We start from the raw sequence: 19132 nt of genomic DNA on the forward strand, positions 1-19132 counted from the left end.
AGTACTGGTAGAGTGCTGCGCTGTCAGGGGCAGTACTGAGGGAGTGCTGCACTGTCAGAGTGGCAGTACTGAGGGAGTGCTGCACTGTCAAAGGGGCAGTGCTGAGGGAGCGCTGCACTGTCAGAGGGGCAGTACTGAGGGAGTGCTGCACTGTCAGACGGGCAATACTGAGGGAGCGCTGCACTGTCGGAGGGGCAGTGCTGAGTGAGTGCGGCAATGTCAGATGGGCACAACTGAGGGAGTGCTGCACTGTCAGAGGGGAAGTACTGAGGGAGGGCTGCACTGTCAAGTGGCAGTGCTGAGGGAGAGCTGCACTTTCGGAGGGTCAGTACTGAGGGAGCACGGCACTGTCAGGGGGGCAGTACTGAGGAAGCGCTGCACTGTCGGTGGGGCAGTACTGAGGGAGCGGCGCACTGTCAGAGGGGCGGTACTGAGGGAACGCTGCACGGTCAGAGGGACAGTGCTGAGGGACAGTGCTGAGGGAGAGCTGCACTGTCAGAGGGGCACTGCTGAGGGTGTGCCGCACTTTCAGAGGGGCAGGATGGAAGGAGTGCGGCACTGTTGAAGGGGCAGTGCTGTGTGAGTGGCGCAGTGTCAGAGGGACAGTACTGAGAAAGTGCTGCACTGTCAGAGGGACAGTACTAAGGGAGTGCTGCACTGTTGGAGGGAAGGTACTGAAGGAGAGCCGTACTATCGGAAGGACATTACTGAGGGAGCGCTGCACTGTCGGAGGGCCAGTACTAAGGGAGTGCTGCACTGTAAGAGGGGCAGCGCTGAGGGAGTGCCGTACTGTTGGAGGGGCAGTGCTGAGGGTGTGCTGCACTTTCAGAGGGGCAGGGCTGAGGTACCGCTGTACTGCCGGAGGGACAGTACTGAGGGAGATCTGTGCTGTCGAAGGAGCAGTCCTGGTAGAGTGCCGCACTGTCAGAGGGGCAGTGCTGAGTCTGTGCCGCACTCTCAGTGGGGCAGTACTGAGGGAGTGCTCCACTGTCAGAGTGGTAGTACTGAGGGACTGCTGCATTATCAAAGGGGCAGTACTGAGGGAGTGCTGCACTGTTGGAGGTGCAGTGCTGAGTGAGTGCGGCGCTGTCAGAGGGGCAGAACTGAGGGAGTGCTGCACAATCAGAGCGGCAGTATTGAGGGAGGGCTGCACTGTTGGAGTGGTCGTGCTGAGGGCGCGCTGTACTGTCGGAGGGGCAGTACTGAGGTAGCGGCGCACTGTCAGCGAAGCAGTGTTGAGGGTGTGCCGCACTGTCATAGGGTTAGTATGGGGGGAGTGCTATGCTGTTGCATGGGCAGTGCTGAGGGTGTACTGCACTTTCAGAGGGGCAGTGCTGAGGTAGCGCCGCACTGTCGGAGGGACAGTACTGAGGGTGCTCTGTGCTGTCGTAGGCGCAGAACTGGTAGAGTGCTGCACTGTCAGAGGGGCACCACTGAGGGATTGCTGCCCTGTTGGAGGGTCAGTAGTGAGGGAGCTCTGTGCTGTCGAAAGGGCAGTGCTGGTAGAGTGCTGCGCTGCCAGAGGGGCAGTACTGAGGGAGCGCTGCCCTGTCTGAGGGACAGTGCTGAGGGAGTGCTGCACTGTCAGAGTGGCAGTGCTGAGGGAGTGCCGCACTGTCGGAGGGACAGTACTGAGGGAGCACTGCACTGTCAGAGGGACAGTTCTGGGGGAGTGCTGCTCCTTCAGAGGGGCAGTATTGTAGGAGCGCTATGCTGTCGGAGGGTCAGTACTGAGGGAGCGCTGCACTGTTGGAGGGGCAGTGCTGAGGGAGCACTGTGCTGTTGGACGGGCAGTACTGAGGTAGTGCTGCACTGTCTGAGCGGCAGTACTGAGGGAGCACTGCACTGTCAGAGGGGCAGCACTGAGGGAGTGCTGCACTGTCGGAAGGGCAGTACTGAGGGAGCGCTGCACTGTTGGAGGGTTACTCCTGAGGGAGCGCTGAACTTTTGGAGGGGCAGTACTGAGGGAGCGCTGCACTGTCGGAGGGGCAGCACTGAGGGAGTGCTGCACTGTCGGAAGGGCAATACTGAGGGTGCGCTGCACTGTTGGAGGGTTACACCTGAGGGAGCGCTGAACTGTTGGAGGGGCAGTGCTGAGGGAGCGCTGTGCAGTTGGAAGGTCATTACTAAGGGAGCACTGCACTGTCGGAGGCGCAGTCTTGAGGGTGTTCTGCACTCTCGGAGGAGCAGTATGGAGAAAGTGCTGCACTGTCGGAGGGGCAATATTGAGGGAGTGCTGCACTGTTGGAGGGTCAGTACTGAGGGAGTGCTGCACTGTCGATAGGTCAGTACTGAGGGAGCACTGCACTGTCGGAGGGTCAGTACTGAGGGAGTGCTGCACTGTCGGAGGGGCATTACTGAGGGAGCGCTGCACTGTTGGAGGGTCACTACTGAGGGAGCACTGTGCTGTTGGAGGGTCAGTGCTGAGAGAGTGCTGCACTGTTGGAGGGTCAGTATTGAGGGGGTGCTGCACTCTTTGAGGGTCAGTACTGTAGTGTCCGAGGATCAATGATACTCAGACTGCAGGAGAACAATAAAACAGGTATTTACTGAACAGAGAGTAATTCCAGGCTGATGTACAGAAGCTTGCTATGGCTTTATATACAGGGGTGGTCACTGCTGGTACTGCAGTATAGAATCAGTTCTTCTCTTAATGGTACATACACAACAATTCCTCCCCTTTTAGATAAACAGCACATAACATTCATTTAACAACTAAATAATAACTAATTACAATTACAATTTTCTCTGTACTATATACATCAACTGAAATAATCATTTATAAGTTCAGTCTTTGAGGAGGCTTCCTGATCCTGACTGGATAACGCCTTTCTCGACTATCCTGTTCTTGCGGCGGAATTGATTCTGGCTCATTGTCATTGGTTGGTTCGTCAGCTTCCAATACCACTGCTTCTGAGGTAGACGCAATCTGTACTTCGGGTTGATTACCAGGTGCACCTGCTCGTGGTATGGGTTTGGCTTGTTCCTGTGACTCTAGAATCTGGTCAGCATGGCATACATAGATACATAGAAGATAGGAGCAGGAGTAGGCCATTCGGCCCTTCGTGCCTGCTCCGCCATTCGATGAGATCATGGCTGATCCTTTAATTCAGTATCCCGTCCCCGCCTTCTCTCCGTAACCCTTAACCCCTTTTGCCCGTAGAAATATATCTAATTCCCTCTTAAATATATTTAATGAGCTGGCGTACACTGCCCTCTGTGGCAATGAGTTCCACAGGTTCACCACTCTCTGAGTGAAGAAATTCCCCCTCATCTCTGTCCTAAATGGTTTAGCCCTTATCCTTAAATTATGTCCTCTAGTTCTGTTCTCACCCGCCAAGGGAAACATTCCTTCTGCATCCAGTCTGTCTAGACCTGTCAGAATTTTATACACTTCTATGAGGTCCCCTCTCAATCTTCTAAACTCCAGTGTGTACATCCCTAAACTACATAGTCTCTCCTCATAGGTCATTCCCGCCATTCCTGGTATCAGCCTGGTGAATCGCCGCTGCACCCCCTCCATGGCAAGAACATCCTTCCTCAGATGAGGCGACCAAAACTGTACACAGTACTCGAGGTGTGGTCTCACCAGTGCCCTGTACAGCTGCAGCAAGGTATCCCTGTTCCTGTATTCTAACCCTTTTGCTATGAAGGCCAGCATACCGTTTGCCTTCTTGACCGCCTGTTGCACCTGCATGCTCGCCTTCAGTGACTGGTGTACAAGAACACCCAGGTCTCTCTGTACTTCCCCCTCTCCCAATCTATTGCCATTTAAATAATAATTTGCCCTCCCGTTCCTGCACCCAAGGTGGATAACTTCGCACTTGTCCACATTATAGTGCATCTGCCATTTATCCGCCCAATCGCCCAGTCTGTCCAAATCGCTCTGGAGCTTCCTGGTCTCTTCCTCTGAGCCCACCCCCCCTCCTAGTTTAGTGTCGTCTGCAAATTTGGAAATGCTGCATCCGACTCCCTGATCCAGGTCATTAATGTAAATTGTGAACAGCTGGGGGCCCAGGACAGATCCCTGTGGTACCCCACTTGTTACTGCCTGCCATTCAGAAAATGAGCCGTTTATTCCAACTCTCTGTTTTCTATCTGACAGCCAGTTCCCTATCCATGCCAAAACTTTCCCCTTTATCCCATGAGCCTCAATTTTCCATGCTAATCTTTTATGTGGGACCTTATCGAAGGCCTTTTGGAAGTCCAGGTACACCACATCTACTGGCTCTCCCCCATCTATTCTACCAGTTACTCCCTCAAAAAATTCCAATAGATTAGTCAAGCACGATTTACCCTTTGTAAATCCATGTTGACTCTGTCCTATCCTGTCCCCATTTGCTAAGTGCTCCGCTATTTCATCCTTAATGATGGACTCCAGCATTTTGCCCACAACTGATGTAAGGCTTACAGGTCTGTAATTACCTGCTTTTTCCCTACCCCCCTTTTTGAATAGTGGGGTAACGTTAGCTACCCTCCAATCCATCGGCACTGTTCCCGAGTCTAATGAATTCTGAAAAATCATCCTTAGTGCATCCGCTATCTCTAGGGCCACCTCCTTCAGTACCCTAGGATGCATGTTATCAGGCCCTGGGGATTTGTCCACCTTCAATCCCTTTAGCTTCCTTAACACCATATCCTTAGAGATATTGATTTGCGTCAGTTCCTCCTTTGCCAATGTCCCTATTTTTCCCGATATCCCAGGGAGGTTTTTTGTGTCTTCCTTCGTAAAGACTGACCCAAAGTATGCATTTAGTTGATCTGCCATTTCCTTATTTCCCATTATATATTCCCCCGTATCTGACTGCAATGGACCAACTTTGGTTTTCACCAGTCTTTTCCTTTTGATATACTTATAAAAGCTTTTGGAGTTAGTTTTTATATTTTCCGCCAGCTTGTTTTCGTAAGCTATTTTGCCCCTCTTGATTATGCCCTTTGCCCTCCTTTGCTCTATCTTAAACTGTTCCCAATCTTCCGCTCTGGCGCTTTTTTTGGCTATTTTATACGCCCTATCTTTGGATTTTATGCTGTCTCTAATTTCCCCTGTTATCCACGGTTGAGTCACCTTTTTAGATTTCCTTTTATGCCAGATTGGTATAAACAATTTTTGCAATTTTGTCATTCTATCTTTAAATGTTTGCCATTGTTTATCTACCTCCAGTCCTCCCAGGAACGTTGTCCACTCAGACCTACTCAGTTCCCGTCTCATGGCATCATAATTCCCCTTGTTTAAATTCAGGACCTTAGTCTCTGAGTCAATTTCTTCGCTCTCCATTTCGAGTGAGAAATCGATCATGTTATGATCGCTCTGACCCAAGGGTCCCCGTACAACAAGATTACTGATTAGTCCCTTCTCATTGCACAGTACCCAGTCCAATATAGCCTGTTCCCGAGTTGGTTCCTCGACATATTGATCCAGATAACCATCCCTCAAACACTCAAGGAATTCCTCCTCCTCATTATTTTTACTGATTAGGCTAGTCCAATCTATATGTAAGTTAAAGTCACCTATGATGACAGCTGTGCTCTTATTGCACGCTTCTCTAATTTCCCTCGTGATGCCCTCCCTAACCTCTATTTTACTATTTGGAGGCCTATATACCACTCCTATTAATGTTTTTCGCCCCTCGCTATTTCTTAGCTCCACCCATATAGATCTCACGATGCTCTCTCCAACGTCCACTGTGTACATTAGTGGTCCCTGCTGTGTGCATATCGTCCCTGGCTGCCATTTTTCTGTTCGGTAGTTGCGGGCCAAGACTGGTTGCCCTATCTTGAAGCTCCTGGTTGGCTTCTCATTTATGTGCTGGAATTGCTTATCCTCAACATCTCGTCTTATGTTTGGTTTGAGCAAATCCAGGCGACATCTTAGCCTTCGGTTGAAGAACATTATGGCTGGAGTTTGGTTGGTGACTGCATGTGTCGCATTCCGGTAAGCAAACAAGAAATTATCCACCTTGTGTTGTAGTGGTATGTCGTCATTATGCATTGCCTTTATTGCCTTTTTAAAGGTCTGAACAAACCTCTCAGCCAATCCATTTGTGGCTGGATGATATGGGGCAGATGTGTAATGTTTCACCCCATTATTCCTCAGAAACCTCCGGAAATCCTCTGACACAAACTGTGGCCCATTGTCGGAGGAAATCTGTTCTGGCAAGCCATTCCTGGCGAAGATGGTCCGTTGGACTGCAATAGATTTCTCCATGGTGGTGGAGGACATTTTGATGACCGCTGGCCATTTTGAATGGGCTTCCACAGCGATTAGGAGCATTGAGTCCATAACTGGACCAGCAAAATCAATGTGTACCCGTTGCCATGGAGATGAGGGCCACTCCCATGGATGTAGCGGGGCCTGTGGTGGAGCGTTTTGGACCTTCTGGCATCCTATGCAACTCTTGGTCATATTCTCGATTTCTTTATCGATTCCTGGCCACCACACAAATGCCCTGGCTAGGCTCTTCATTTTTACCTCTCCCAGATGACCCTCATGAAGCTCATTGAGCACTCTATCTCTCAACTTGGGTGGAATTACCACTCGGGATCCACACATCAAGGTCCCTTGGCACACTGACAGCTGTTCTCTCCTTGGCGAGAATGCTGGCAACAGTGAGTCGCCATGTGCTGGCCATCCCATTCTCGTCGCCAGTGTAGTGTCCGAGGATCATTAATACTCAGACTGCAGGAGAACAATAAAACAGGTATTTACTGAACAGAGAGTAATTCAAGACTGACGTACAGAAGCCTGCTATGGCTTTATATACAGGGGTGGTCACTGCCGGTACTGCAGTATAGAATCAATTCTTCTCTTAAAGGTACATACACAACAAGTACTGAGGGAGTGCTGCACTGTCGGAGGGGCAGTGCTGAGGGAGCACTGTGCTGTTGGAGGGGCAGTACTGAGGGAGCTCTGCACTGTCGGAGGGGGAGTGCTGAGGGGGCGCTGTGCTGTTGGACGGGCTGTACTGAGGGAGTGCTGCACTGTCAGGGGGGCAGTACTGAGGGAGCGCTGCACTGTGGGAGGGGCAGCACTGAGGGAGTGCTGCACTGTCAGAAGGGCAGTACTGAGGGAGCGCTGCACTGTTGGAGGTTTACTCCTGAGGGAGCGCTGAACTGTTGGAGGGGCAGTGCTGAGGAAGCGCTGTGCAGTTGGAAGGTCAGTACTAAGGGAGCGCTGCACTGTCGGAGGCGCAGTATTGAGGGAGTTCTGCTGGAGGAAGTGCTGCACTGTCGGAGGGGCAATATTGAGGGAGTGCTGCACTGTTTGAGGGTCAGTACTGAGGGAGCGCTGCACTTTCAGAAGGTCAGTACTGAGGGAGCACTGCACTGTCGGAGGGTCAGTACTGAGGCAGTGCTGCATCGTCGGAGGGGCATTACTGAGGCAGTGCTCCACTGTCGGAGGGTCAGTACTGAGGGAGCGCTGCACTGTTGGACGGGAATTACAGAGGGAGCGCAGCACTGTTGGAGGGTCACTACTGAGGGAGAGCCGTGCTGTTGGAGGGTCAGTGCTGAGGGAGCGCTGCACTGTTGGAGGGTCAGTATTGAGGGAGTGCTGCACCTTTTGAGGGTCAGTACTGAGGGAGTGCTGCACTGTTGGTGGGGCAGTGCTGAGGGAGCACTTTGCTGTTGGAGGGGCAGTACTGAGGGAGCGCTGTACTGTCGGAAGAACAGTACTGAGGGAGCGCTGTGCTGTTGGAGGGGCAGTACAGAGGGAGTGATGCACTGTCAGAGGTGCAGTACTGAGGGAGCGCTGTGCTGTTGGAGGGGCAGTACTGAGGGAGTGATGCACTGTCAGAGGTGCAGTACTGAGGGAGCACTGTGCTGTTGGAGGGGCAGTACTGAGCGAGTGCTGCACTGTTGGAGGGGCAGTACTGAGGGAGTTCTGCACTGTCAGAGGGGCAGTACTGAGAAAGTGCTGAACTGTCAGAGGGGCAGTACTGAGGGAGTGATGCATTGCCAAGGGGCAGTGCTGATGGAGTGCTGTGCAGTGCTGAGTGAGTGCTGCACTGTCAGAGGGGCAGAACTGAGAGAGTACTGCATTGTCAGAGGGGCAGCCCTGTGGGAGCACTGTCCGTTTGGAGGTGCAGTGTTGTGGGAGCGCTGTGCTGCCGGAGGGTCCGTACTGATGGAGAGCCGCACTATCGGAGTGCCATTACTGAGAGAGTGCTGCACTGTCGGAGGGCCAGTACGGAGGATGCGCCGCACTTTCGGAGGGACAGTACTGATGGAGCTCTGTGCTGTCGAAGGGGGAGTACTGAGGGAGAGCGGCACTGTCAGAGGGGCAGCGCTGAGGGAGTGCTGTGCTGTTGGAGGGACAATGCTGAGGGAGTACTGCACATTCAGAGGGGCAGTGCTGAGGTAGCGCCGCACTGTCGGAGGGACAGTATTGAGGGAGCGCCGCACTGTCAGAGGGGCAGTACTGAGGGAGAGCGGCACTGTCAGAGGGGCAGCGCTGAGGGAGTGCTGTGCTGTTGGAGGGACAGTGCTGAGGGAGTACTGCACATTCAGAGGGGCAGTGCTGAGGTAGCGCCGCACTGTCAGAGGGACAGTACTGAGGGATCTCTGTGCTGTCGAAGGGGCAGTACTGGTAGAGTGCTGCACTGTCAGGGGCAGTACTGAGGGAGCGCTGCACTGTCAGAGGGGCAGTACTGAGGGAGTGCTACACTGTCAGATGGGCAGTACTGAGGGAGCGCTGCACTGTCGGATGGGCAGTGCTGAGTGAGTGCATCAATGTCAGATGGGCACAACTGAGGGAGTGCTGCACTGTCAGAGGGGCAGTACTGAGGGAGGGCTGCACTGTCAAGTGGCAGTGCTGAGGGAGAGCTGCACTTTCAGAGGGTCTGTACTGAGAGAGCACTGCACTGTCAGGGGGGCAGTACTGAGGAAGCGCTGCACTGTCGGAGGGGCAGTACTGAGGGAGTGGCGCACTGTCAGAGGGGCAGTACTGAGGGAACGCTGCATGGTCAGAGGGACAGTGCTGAGAGAGAGCTGCACTGTCAGAGGGGCAGTGCTGAGGGTGTGCCGCACTTTCAGAGGGGCAGGATGGAAGGAGTGTGGCACTGTTGAAGGGGCAGTGCTGTGTGAGTGGCGCAGTGTCAGAGGGACAGTACTGAGAAAGTGCTGCACTGTGAGAGGGACAGTACTGAGGGAGTGCTGCACTGTTGGAGAGATGGTACTGAGGGAGAGCCGTACTATCGGAGGGACATTACTGAGGGAGCGCTGCACTGTCGGAGGGACAGTACTGAGGGAGTGCCGCACTGTAAGAGGGGCAGTGCTGAGGGAGTGCCGTACTGTTGGAGGGGCAGTGCTGAGGGTGTGCTGCACTTTCAGAGGGGCAGGGCTGAGGTAGCGCTGTACTGCCGGAGGGACAGGACAGGGGGAGCTCTGTGCTGTCGAAGGAGCAGTCCTAGTAGAGTGCCGCACTTTCAGAGGGGCAGTGATGAGTGAGTGCCGCACTCTCAGTGGGGCAGTACTGAGGGAGTGCTGCACTGTCAGAGTGGCAGTACTGAGGGAGTGCTGCAGTGTCAAAGGGGCAGTACTGAGGGAGGGCTGCACTGTCGGAGGTGCAGTGCTGAGTGAGTGCGGCGCTGTCAGAGGGGCAGAACTGAGGGAGTGCTGCACTATCAGAGCGGCGTTACTGAGGGTGGGCTGCACTGTTGGAGGGGTAGTGCTGAGGGAGTGCTGCACTGTCGGAGGGGCAGTACTGAGGGAGCGGCGCACTGTCAGCAAAGCAGTGTTGAGGGTGTGCCGCACTGTCATAGGGTCAGTATGGAGGGAGTGCCATGCTGTTGCATGGGCAGTGCTGAGGGTGTACTGCACTTTCAGAAGGGCAGTGCTGAGGTAGCACCGCACTGTCGGAGGGACAGTACTGAGGGTGCTCTGTGCTGTCGTAGGCACAGAACTGGTACAGTGCTGCACTGTCAGAGGGGCAGTACTACGGGAGCGCTGCACTGTCAGAGGGGCACCACTGAGGGATTGCTGCCCTGTTGGAGGGTCAGTAGTGAGGGAGCTCTGTGCTGTCGAAGGGCAGTACTGGTAGAGTGCTGCGCTGTCAGAGGGGCAGTACTGAGGGAGCGCTGCCCTGACAGAGGGACAGTGCTAAGGGAGTGCTGCACTGTCAGAGTGGCAGTGCTGAGGGCGTGCAGCACTGTCGGAGGGACAATACTGAGGGAGCACTGCACTGTCAGATGGACAGTTCTGGGGGAGTGCTGCTCTGTCAGAGGGGCAGTATTGTAGGAGCGCTATGCTGTCGGAGGGTCAGTACTGAGGGAGCGCTGCACTGTTGGAGGGGCAGTGCTGAGGGAGCGCTGTGCTGTTGGATGGGCAGTTCTGAGGGAGTGCTGCATTGTCTGACCGGCAGCATTGAGGGAGCGCTGCACTTTCAGAGGGGCAGCACTGACGGAGTGCTGCACTGTCGGAAGGGCAGTACTGAGGGAGCGCTGCACTGTTGGAGGGTTACTCCTGAGGGAGCGCTGAACTTTTGGAGGGGCAGTACTGAGGGAGCGCTGCACTGTCGGAGGGGCAGCACTGAGGGAGTGCTGCACTGTCGGAAGTGCAGTGCTAAGGGAGCGCAGTGCTGTTGGCGTGTCAATACTGAGGGAGTATTAAGGGAGTGCTGCACTGTCGGAAGCGCAGTATTGAGGGAGTTCTGCACTGTCGGAGGTGCATTATAGAGGAAGTGCTGCACTGTCGGAGGGGCAATATTGAGAGGGTGCTGCACTGTTGGAGGATCAGTACTGAGGGAGCGCTGCACTGTCGGAGGGTCAGTACTGAGGGAGCATTGCACTGTCGGAGTGGCAGTGCTAAGGGAGCGCAGTGCTGTTGGCGGGTCAATACTGAGGGAGTGCTGCACTGTCGGAGGGTCAGTACTGACGGAGCGCTGCACTGTTGGAGGGTCAGTACTGAGGGAGCGCAGCACTGTTGGAGGGTCACTACTGAGGGAGCGCTGTGTTGTTGGATGGTCAGTGCTGAGGGAGTGCTGTACTGTCGGAGGGACAGTACTGATGGAGCGCTGTGCTGTTGGAGGGGCAGTACTGAGCGAGTGCTGCACTGTTGGAGGGACAGTACTGAAGGAGCGCTGTGCTGTTGAAGGGTCAGTACTGAGGGAGTGCTGTGCTGCCGGAGGGTCAGTACTGAGGGAGAGCCGCACTATCGGGGTGCCATTACTGAGAGAGCGCTGCACTGTCGGAGGGACAGTACGGAGGATGCGCCGCACTTTCAGAGGGACAGTACTGAGGGAGCTCTGTGCTGTCGAAGGGGCAGTACTGGTAGAGTGCTGCACTGTCAGAGGGGCAGTACTGAGGGAGTGCTGCACTGTCAGAGGGGCAGTTCTGAGGGCGTGCTGCACTTTTAGAGGGGCAGTACTGAGCGTGTGCTACAATGTCAGATGGGCAGTACTGAGGGGTTGCTGCACTCTCAGAGGGGCAGTACTGAGGGAGTGCTGCCCCGTTGGAGGGGCAGTACTGAGGCAGCGCGGCACTGCCGGAGGGTCAGTACTGAGGGAGCGCTGCACTGTCGGAGGGTCAGTACTGAGGGAGCGCTGCACTGTCAGAGGGGCAGTACTGAGGGAGTGCTGCACTGTCAGAGGGGCAGTTCTGAGGGCGTGCTGCACTTTTAGAGGGGCAGTACTGAGCGTGTGCTACAATGTCAGATGGGCAGTACTGAGGGGTTGCTGCACTCTCAGAGGGGCAGTACTGAGGGAGTGCTGCCCCGTTGGAGGGGCAGTACTGAGGCAGCGCGGCACTGCCGGAGGGTCAGTACTGAGGGAGCGCTGCACTGTCGGAGGGTCAGTACTGAGGGAGCGCTGCACTGTCGGAGGGTCAGTACTGTGGGAGCACAGCACTGTCGGAGGGGCAGTGCTAAGGGAGCGCAGTGCTGTTGGCAGGTCAATACTGAGGGAGTACTAAGGGAGCGCTGCACTCTCAGAGGCGCAGTATTGAGGGAGTTCTACACTGTCTGAGGCGCAGTATTGAGGGAGTTCTGCACTGTCGGAGGAGCAGTCTGGAGGAAGTGCTGCACTGTCGGAGGGGCAATATTGAGGGAGTGCTGCACTGTTGGAGGATCAGTACTGAGGGAGCGCTGCAATGTCGGAGGGTCAGTACTGAGGGAGCACTGCACTGTCAGAGGGGCAGTGCTAAGGGAGCGCAGTGCTGTTGGCGGGTCAATACTGAGGGAGTGCGGCACTGTCGGAAGGTCAGTACTGAGGGAGCACTGCACTGTCGGAGGGTCAGTACAGAGGGAGCACAGCACTGTCGGAGGATCAGTACTGAGGGAGCGCTGCACTGTCGGAGGGTCAGTATTGTGGGAGCACAGCACTGTCGGAGGGGAGTGCTAAGGGAGCGCAGTGCTGTTGGTGGGTCAATACTGATGGAGTACTAAGGGAGCGCTGCACTCTCAGAGGCGCAGTATTGAGGGAGTTCTACACTGTCTGAGGCGCAGTATTGAGGGAGTTCTGCACTGTCGGAGGAGCAGTATGGAGGAAGTGCTGCACTGTCGGAGGGGCAATATTGAGGGAGTGCTGCACTGTTGGAGGATCAGTACTGAGGGAGCGCTGCAATGTCGGAGGGTCAGTACTGAGGGAGCACTGCACTGTCAGAGGGGCAGTGCTAAGGGAGCGCAGTGCTGTTGGCGGGTCAATACTGAGGGAGTGCGGCACTGTCGGAAGGTCAGTACTGAGGGAGCGCTGCACTGTCGGAGGGTCAGTACTGAGGGAGCACAGCACTGTCGGAGGATCAGTACTGAGGGAGCGCTGCACTGTCGGAGGGTCAGTATTGTGGGAGCACAGCACTGTCGGAGGGGAGTGCTAAGGGAGCGCAGTGCTGTTGGTGGGTCAATACTGAGGGAGTACTAAGGGAGCACTGCACTGTCAGAGGCGCAGTATTGAGGGAGTTCTGCACTGTCTGAGGCGCAGTATTGAGGGAGCTCTGCACTGTCGGAGGAGCAGTATGGAGGAAGTGCTGCACTGTCGGAGGGGCAATATTGAGGGAGTGCTGCACTGTTGGAGGATCAGTACTGAGGGAGCGCTGCAATGTCGGAGGGTCAGTACTGAGGGAGCACTGCACTGTCGGAGGGGCAGTGCTAAGGGAGCGCAGTGCTGTTGGCGGGTCAATACTGAGGGAGTGCAGCACTGTCAGAGGGTCAGTACTGAGGGAGCGCTGCACTGTCGGAGGGTCAGTACTGAGGGAGCACTGCACTGTCGGAGGGGCAGTGCTAAGGGAGCGCAGTGCTGTTGGCGGGTCAATACTGAGGGAGTGCGGCACTGTCGGAGGGTCAATACTGAGGGAGCGCTGTGCTGTTGGAGGGTCAGTGCTGAGGGAGCGCTGCACTGTTGGAGGGTCAGTATTGAGGGAGTGCTGCACTGTTGGAGGGTCAGAACTGAGGGAGCACTGTGTTGTTGGAGGGGCAGTACTGAGGGAGCGCTGCACTGTCCGAGGCGCAGTATTGAGGGAGTTCTGCTCTGTCGGAGGAGCAGTATGGAGGAAGTGCTGCACTGTCGGAGGGGCAATATTAAGGGAGTGCTGCACTGTTGAAGGATCAGTACTGAGGGAGCGCTGCAATGTCGGAGGGTCAGTACTGAGGGAGCACTGCACTGTCGGAGGGGCAGTGCTAAGGGTGCGCAGTGCTGTTGGCGTGTCAATACTGAGGGAGTGCGACACTGTCGGAGGGTCAGTACTGAGGGAGCGCTGCACTGTTGGAGGGTCAGTACTGAGGGAGCGCGGCACTGTTGGAGGGGCAGTCATGAGGGAGCGCAGCGTTGTTGGAGGGTCACTACAGAGGGAGCGCTGTGCTGTTGGAGGGTCAGTGCTGAGGTAGTGCTGCACTGTTGGAGGGTCAGTATTGAGGGAGTGCTGCACTGTTGGAGGGTCAGAACTGAGGGAGCGCTGCAATGTCGGAAGGTCAGTACTGAGGGAGCACTGCACTGTCGGAGGGGCAGTGCTAAGGGAGCGCAGTGCTGTTGGCGGGTCAATACTGAGGGAGTGCGGCACTGTCGGAGGGCCAGTACTGAGGGAGCGCTGCACTGTCGGAGGGTCAGTACTGAGGGAGCGCTGCACTGTCGGAGGGGCAGTACTGAGGGAGTGCGGCACTGTCGGAGGGTCAATACTGAGGGAGTGCGGCACTGTCGGAGGGTCAGTACTGAGGGAGCGCTGCACTGTTGAAGGGTCAGTACTGAGGGAGCGCTGCACTGTCGGAGTGTCAGTACTGAGGGAGCGCGGCACTGTTGGAAGGGCAGTCATGACGGAGCGCAGCACTGTTGGAGGGTCACTAATGAGGGAGCGCTGTACTATTGGAGGGTCAGTGCTGAGGGAGCGCTGCACTGTTGGAGGGTCACTACTGAGGGAGTGCTGCACTGTCGGAGGGGCAGTGCTGAGGGAGCACTGTGCTGTTGGAGGGGCAGTACTGAGAGAGTGGTGCACTGTCAGAGTAGCAGTACTGAGGGAGCGCTGTGCTGTTGAAGGGTCAGTACTGAGGGAGCGCTGCACTGTCGGAGGGGCAGTACTGAGGGAGTGCTGCTTTGTCGGAGGGGCAGTGCTAAGGGAGCGCTGTGCTGTTGGAGGGTCAGTACTGAGGGAGTGCTGCACTGTCGGAGGGTCAGTACTGAGGGAGTGCTGCACTGCCAAGGGGCAGTGCTGAAGGAGCGCTGCACAGTCAGAGGTGCAGTGCTGAGTGAGTGCTGCACTGTCAGGGGGGCAGAACTGAGGGAGTGCTGCACTGTCAGAGGGGCAGCCCTGTGGGAGCACTGTGCGTTTAGAGGGGCAGTGTTGTGGGGGCGCTGTGCTGCCGGAGGTTCAGTACTGAGGGAGAGCCACACTGTCAGAGGGGCAGTTCTGAGTGCGTGCTGCACTTTTAGAGGGGCAGTACTGAGGGTGTGCTACAATGTCAGATGGGCAGTACTGAGGCGTTGCTGCACTCTCAGAGGGGCAGTACTGAGGGAGCGCGGCACTGTCGGAGGTTCAGTACTGAGGGAGCGCGGCACTGTCGGAGGGTCAGTACTGAGGGAGGGCTGCACTGTCAAGTGGCAGTGCTGAGGGAGTGCTGCACTGTCAGAGTGTCAGTACTGAGGGAGCAGCGCACTGTCAGAGGGGCAGTACTGAGGGAGCATAGCACTGTCGGAGGGGCAGTACTGAGGGAGCGGTGCACTGTCAGAGGGGCAGTACTGAGGGAGCGCTGCACGGTCAGTGGGACAGTGCTAAGGGAGTGCTGCACTGTCAGAGAAACAGTACTGAGGGAGCACTGCACTGTCAAGTGTCAGTGCTGAGGGAGTGCTGCACTGTCGGAGTGTCAGTACTGAGTGAGCGCTGCACTGTCAAGTGGCAGTACTGAGGGAGTGCTGCACTGTCGGAGGGCCAGTACTGAGGGAGCGCAGCACTGTTGGATGGTTAGTGCTGAGGGAGTGCTGCACTGTCGGAGGGGCAGTCCTGAGGGAGCGCTGCACTTTCAGAGGGTGCGCACTGAGGGAGTGCTGCACTGTTGGACGGGCCGTACTGAGGGAGCACTGCACTGTCGGCGGGTCTGTACTGAGGGAACTGCACTGTTGGAGGGGCAGTGCTGAGGGAGCGCTGTGCTGTTGGAGGGTCAGTACTGAGGGAGCGCTGCACTGTCGGAGGGGCAGTATTGAGTGAGTGCTGCATTGTCGGAGTGGCAGTAGTGAGGGAGCGCTGCACTGTCGGAGGAGCAGTATTGAGTGAGTGCTGCACTGTTGGAGTGTCTGCACTGAGGAATTGCTGCACTGTCGGAGGGGCAGTGCTGAGGGAGCGCTGTGCTGTTGGAGGCGGCTTCTTTTGGATGAGACATTAAACCGAGGCCCCTTCTTCCCTCTCAGGATTGCACGGCACTATTCTGAAGAAGAAGTGCGGAGCGAGAGTCGGCGGGAATCGCGGGCTGAGCGGTGAGTATAAAAGGCTCCAGAGACCAGGTAATGCCTCAATGTTGAGCGAGAGTCAGCGGGAATCGCGGGCTGAGCAGTGAGCGGTGAGTATAAAAGGCTCCAGAGACCAGATAGGCCTCAGTGCGGAGCGAGAGTCAGCGGGAATCGCGGGCTGAGAGGTGAGCGGTGAGTATAAAAGGCTCCAGAAACCAGGTAAGGCATCAGTGCGGAGCGAGAGTCGGCAGGAATCGCGGGCTGAGCGGTGAGTATAAAAGGCTCCAGAGACCAGGTAAGGCCTCAGTGCAGAGCGAGAGTCAGCGGGAATCGCGGGCTGAGCAGTGAGCGGTGAGTATAAAAGGCACCAGAGACCAGGTAAGGCCTCAGTGCGGAGCGAAAGTCGGCGGGAATCATGGGCTGAGTGGTGAGCGGTGAGTATAAAAGGCTCCAGAAACCAGGTAAGGCGTACTAGTCTCCAATCTCGGAACTCAGAGGGAAGGAGAGAAGTAAAAAGAAATCCAAGTGTGACGTCACCAGAAAGCAGGTAAGTGATTGGTTGGTGAGTATTTCTCTCTTTTTAAACCTTAACTCCGTGGTTTATAGTTTCTAAAGTCTCCGTGGTGTAGCGGGGACTGTTTATAAACCAGGGCCCTTAAATATGTCAATAGCTGTAAGGTAACTTCAATTCTGCGCTTTATATTTTCAAGGTCTCTGTGGTGTAACGGGGACTTCTGCCATACAAGCGCCCTAGAGTATATCTTTAATTGGTGGTATTGAATTAATTTAAATTAATTAAAGGGTAAGTCATGTCAGGACAGCCCAGCCCCGTGTTATGCTTCACCTGCGCTATGTGGGAATTCAGGGGCACTGCCGGTGTCCCTGACGACCATGTGTGCCGGAAATGTATCCAGCTGCAGCTTCTAGCAGACGGCATTGAAGCAGTGGAGCTGCGGATGGATGAGTTTTGGAGCATTCGTGATGCTGAGAGGGTCCTGGATAACACGTTTAGTGAGTTGGTCACACCGCAGGTAAGGGCTGCACAGGCAGAAGGGAAATGGGTGACCATCAGGCGGAGCAGTAGAAGCAGGCAGGTAAGTGCAGGGGACCCCTGTGGCCATCCCCCTCTCAAACAGGTATAGCGATTTGGATACTGTTGAGGGGGATGACTTACCAGGGGAAGGCAGCAGCAGCCAACTTCCTGGCACCGGGGGTGCTTCTGCTGCTCAGGAAGGGAGGAAAAAGAGTGGGAGAGCAATAGTGGTAGGGGATTCTATCATAAGGGGAACAGATAGGTGTTTCTGTGGCCGTAGACGTGGCTCCAGGATGGTTTGTTGCCTCCCTGGTGCCAGGGTCAAGGATGTCACTGAACGACTGCAGGGCATTCTGAAGGGGGAGGGTGAACAGTCAGAGGTCGTGGTTCACATTGGGACCAACGACATGGGTAGGAAGAGGGATGAGGTCCTGCAGCAAGAATTTAGGGAGCTAGGTAGCAGATTAAAGAGCAGGACCTCAAAGGTTGTAATCTCTGGATTACTCCCGCTGCCATGTGCTAGTGAGTATAGGAATAGGAGGATAGAGCAGATGAATGTGTGGCTAAAGAGTTGGTGCAGGAGGGAGGGCTTTAGTTTCCTGGATCACTGGGCCTGCTTCTGGGGAAGGTGGGACTTGTACAAGTCGGATGGGTTGCACCTGAACCAGAACGGGACAAATATCCTTGCGGGGAGGTTTGCTAGCACTGTTGCGGGGTGTTTAAACTAACTTGGCAGGGGGATGGGATACAGAGTGGCGCTATAATAGGGGGTGATGTAAAGCCAAATATAGAGGAAAAAACAAGTCAGCTTGGAAGGCAGAGCAAATATGTAACGGCACAAGGGAGTAGGTCAAGGCTGGATGGCATTTATTTTAATGCAAGGAGTCTTGCGAATAAGGTGGATGAACTGAAGGTGTTGATGAACACATGGGAGTATGATATTGTTGCTATCACGGAGACATGGTTGAGGGAGGGGCAAGACTGGCAGCTCAATATTCCGGGGTATAGAATCTTGAGGCAAGACAGAGGGGAGGGTAAAAGAGGAGGGGGTGTCGCAATATTAATTAAGGAGTCAATTACTGCTGTAAGGAGGGATGATATATTAACAGGTTCCTCTAATGAGGCCATATGGGTAGAACTTAAAAACAAAAAGGGGCAAGCACTTTGCTGGGAGTGTACTATAGGCCCCCAAACAGTCAGGGGGAGATAGAGGAACAGATATGTAGGCAAATCTCAGAGAAATGTGCAAAAAGTAGGGTAATAATAGTGGGGGATTTCAACTTCCCCAATATTAACTGGGATAATCAGAGTGTGAAAGGCTTAGAGGGTACAGAATTCTTAAAGTGCATCCAGGAGAGCTTTATGAGCCAGCATGTAGAAAGTCCTACAAGAGAGGGGGCGGTACTGGACCTAATTCTAGGGAATGTGGCCGGGCAAGTGGTAGAAGTGTTAGTAGGTGAGCACTTTGGTGACAGTGACCATAATTCGGTGAGATTTAAGGTAGTCATGGAAAAGGACAGAGATGGACCGGAAATAAAGGTTCTAAATTGGGAGAAGGCCGATTTTAATATGATAAGGCAGGATCTGGCCAAAGTGGACTGGGATCAGCTACTTGTAGGAAAATCCACATCGGAGCAATGGGAGTCTTTCAGAAAGGAAATTGAGAGAGTACAATGGCAACATGTTCCCGTAAAGGTCAAGGGTGGGACCAACATGCCCAGGGAACCTTGGATGTCAAGGGATATACGGGAATGGATTAGGAAAAAAAGGGGGCTTTTGGCAGATACAAAGGACTGAAGACAGAGGAAGCCCCAGAGGAGTATAAAAAGTGCAGGGGGATACTTAAAAAAGAAATTAGGAGAGCGAGGAGGGGCCATGAAATAACACTGGCGAGCAAAATAAAGGAAAATCCTAAGGTGTTTTATAAGTATATTAAGGGCAAGAGGATAACTAGGGAAAGAGTAGGGCCCATTAGGGACCAAAGTGGCAATCTGTGTGTGGAGCCAGAAGATGTAGGTGAGGTTTTAAATGAATTTTTTGCATCTGTGTTCACTGATGTAAGAAAAAGGAGACTTACCATCAAGTAACTTTAAAGTAAGCTTTAAGTAACTTATAAACACACTATATACACAAGAGAGGTCTTTACCATGCCTCTGGTAGAAGCCTCTTACAATACTGAACAGACCAGTATTTATACCAGTCCAACAGGAAGTGACATATGACAGGAAGTGAGGTATGTACAC

General features: G+C 54.6%; 1 protein-coding gene across 1 annotated transcript in view; it reads left to right on the forward strand.

Annotated features, from left to right (window-relative positions):
* The window catches only part of LOC147108497 (uncharacterized), a 170267-nt gene that overhangs the window by 105991 nt on the left and 45144 nt on the right, over positions 1-19132 (forward strand). The window contains exons 2-3 of the mRNA XM_086004277.1: positions 9132-9312; positions 12915-13335. Coding sequence (XP_085860403.1) covers positions 9132-9312; positions 12915-13335 — 602 coding nt within the window. The remainder of the gene's footprint in view (positions 1-9131; positions 9313-12914; positions 13336-19132) is intronic.

This window comes from Somniosus microcephalus, chromosome 13 (genome assembly GCF_052327205.1).
Source record: "Somniosus microcephalus isolate GS21.2 chromosome 13, FLI_Smic_1.0, whole genome shotgun sequence".
NCBI classification, from domain to species: Eukaryota; Metazoa; Chordata; class Chondrichthyes; order Squaliformes; family Somniosidae; genus Somniosus; species Somniosus microcephalus.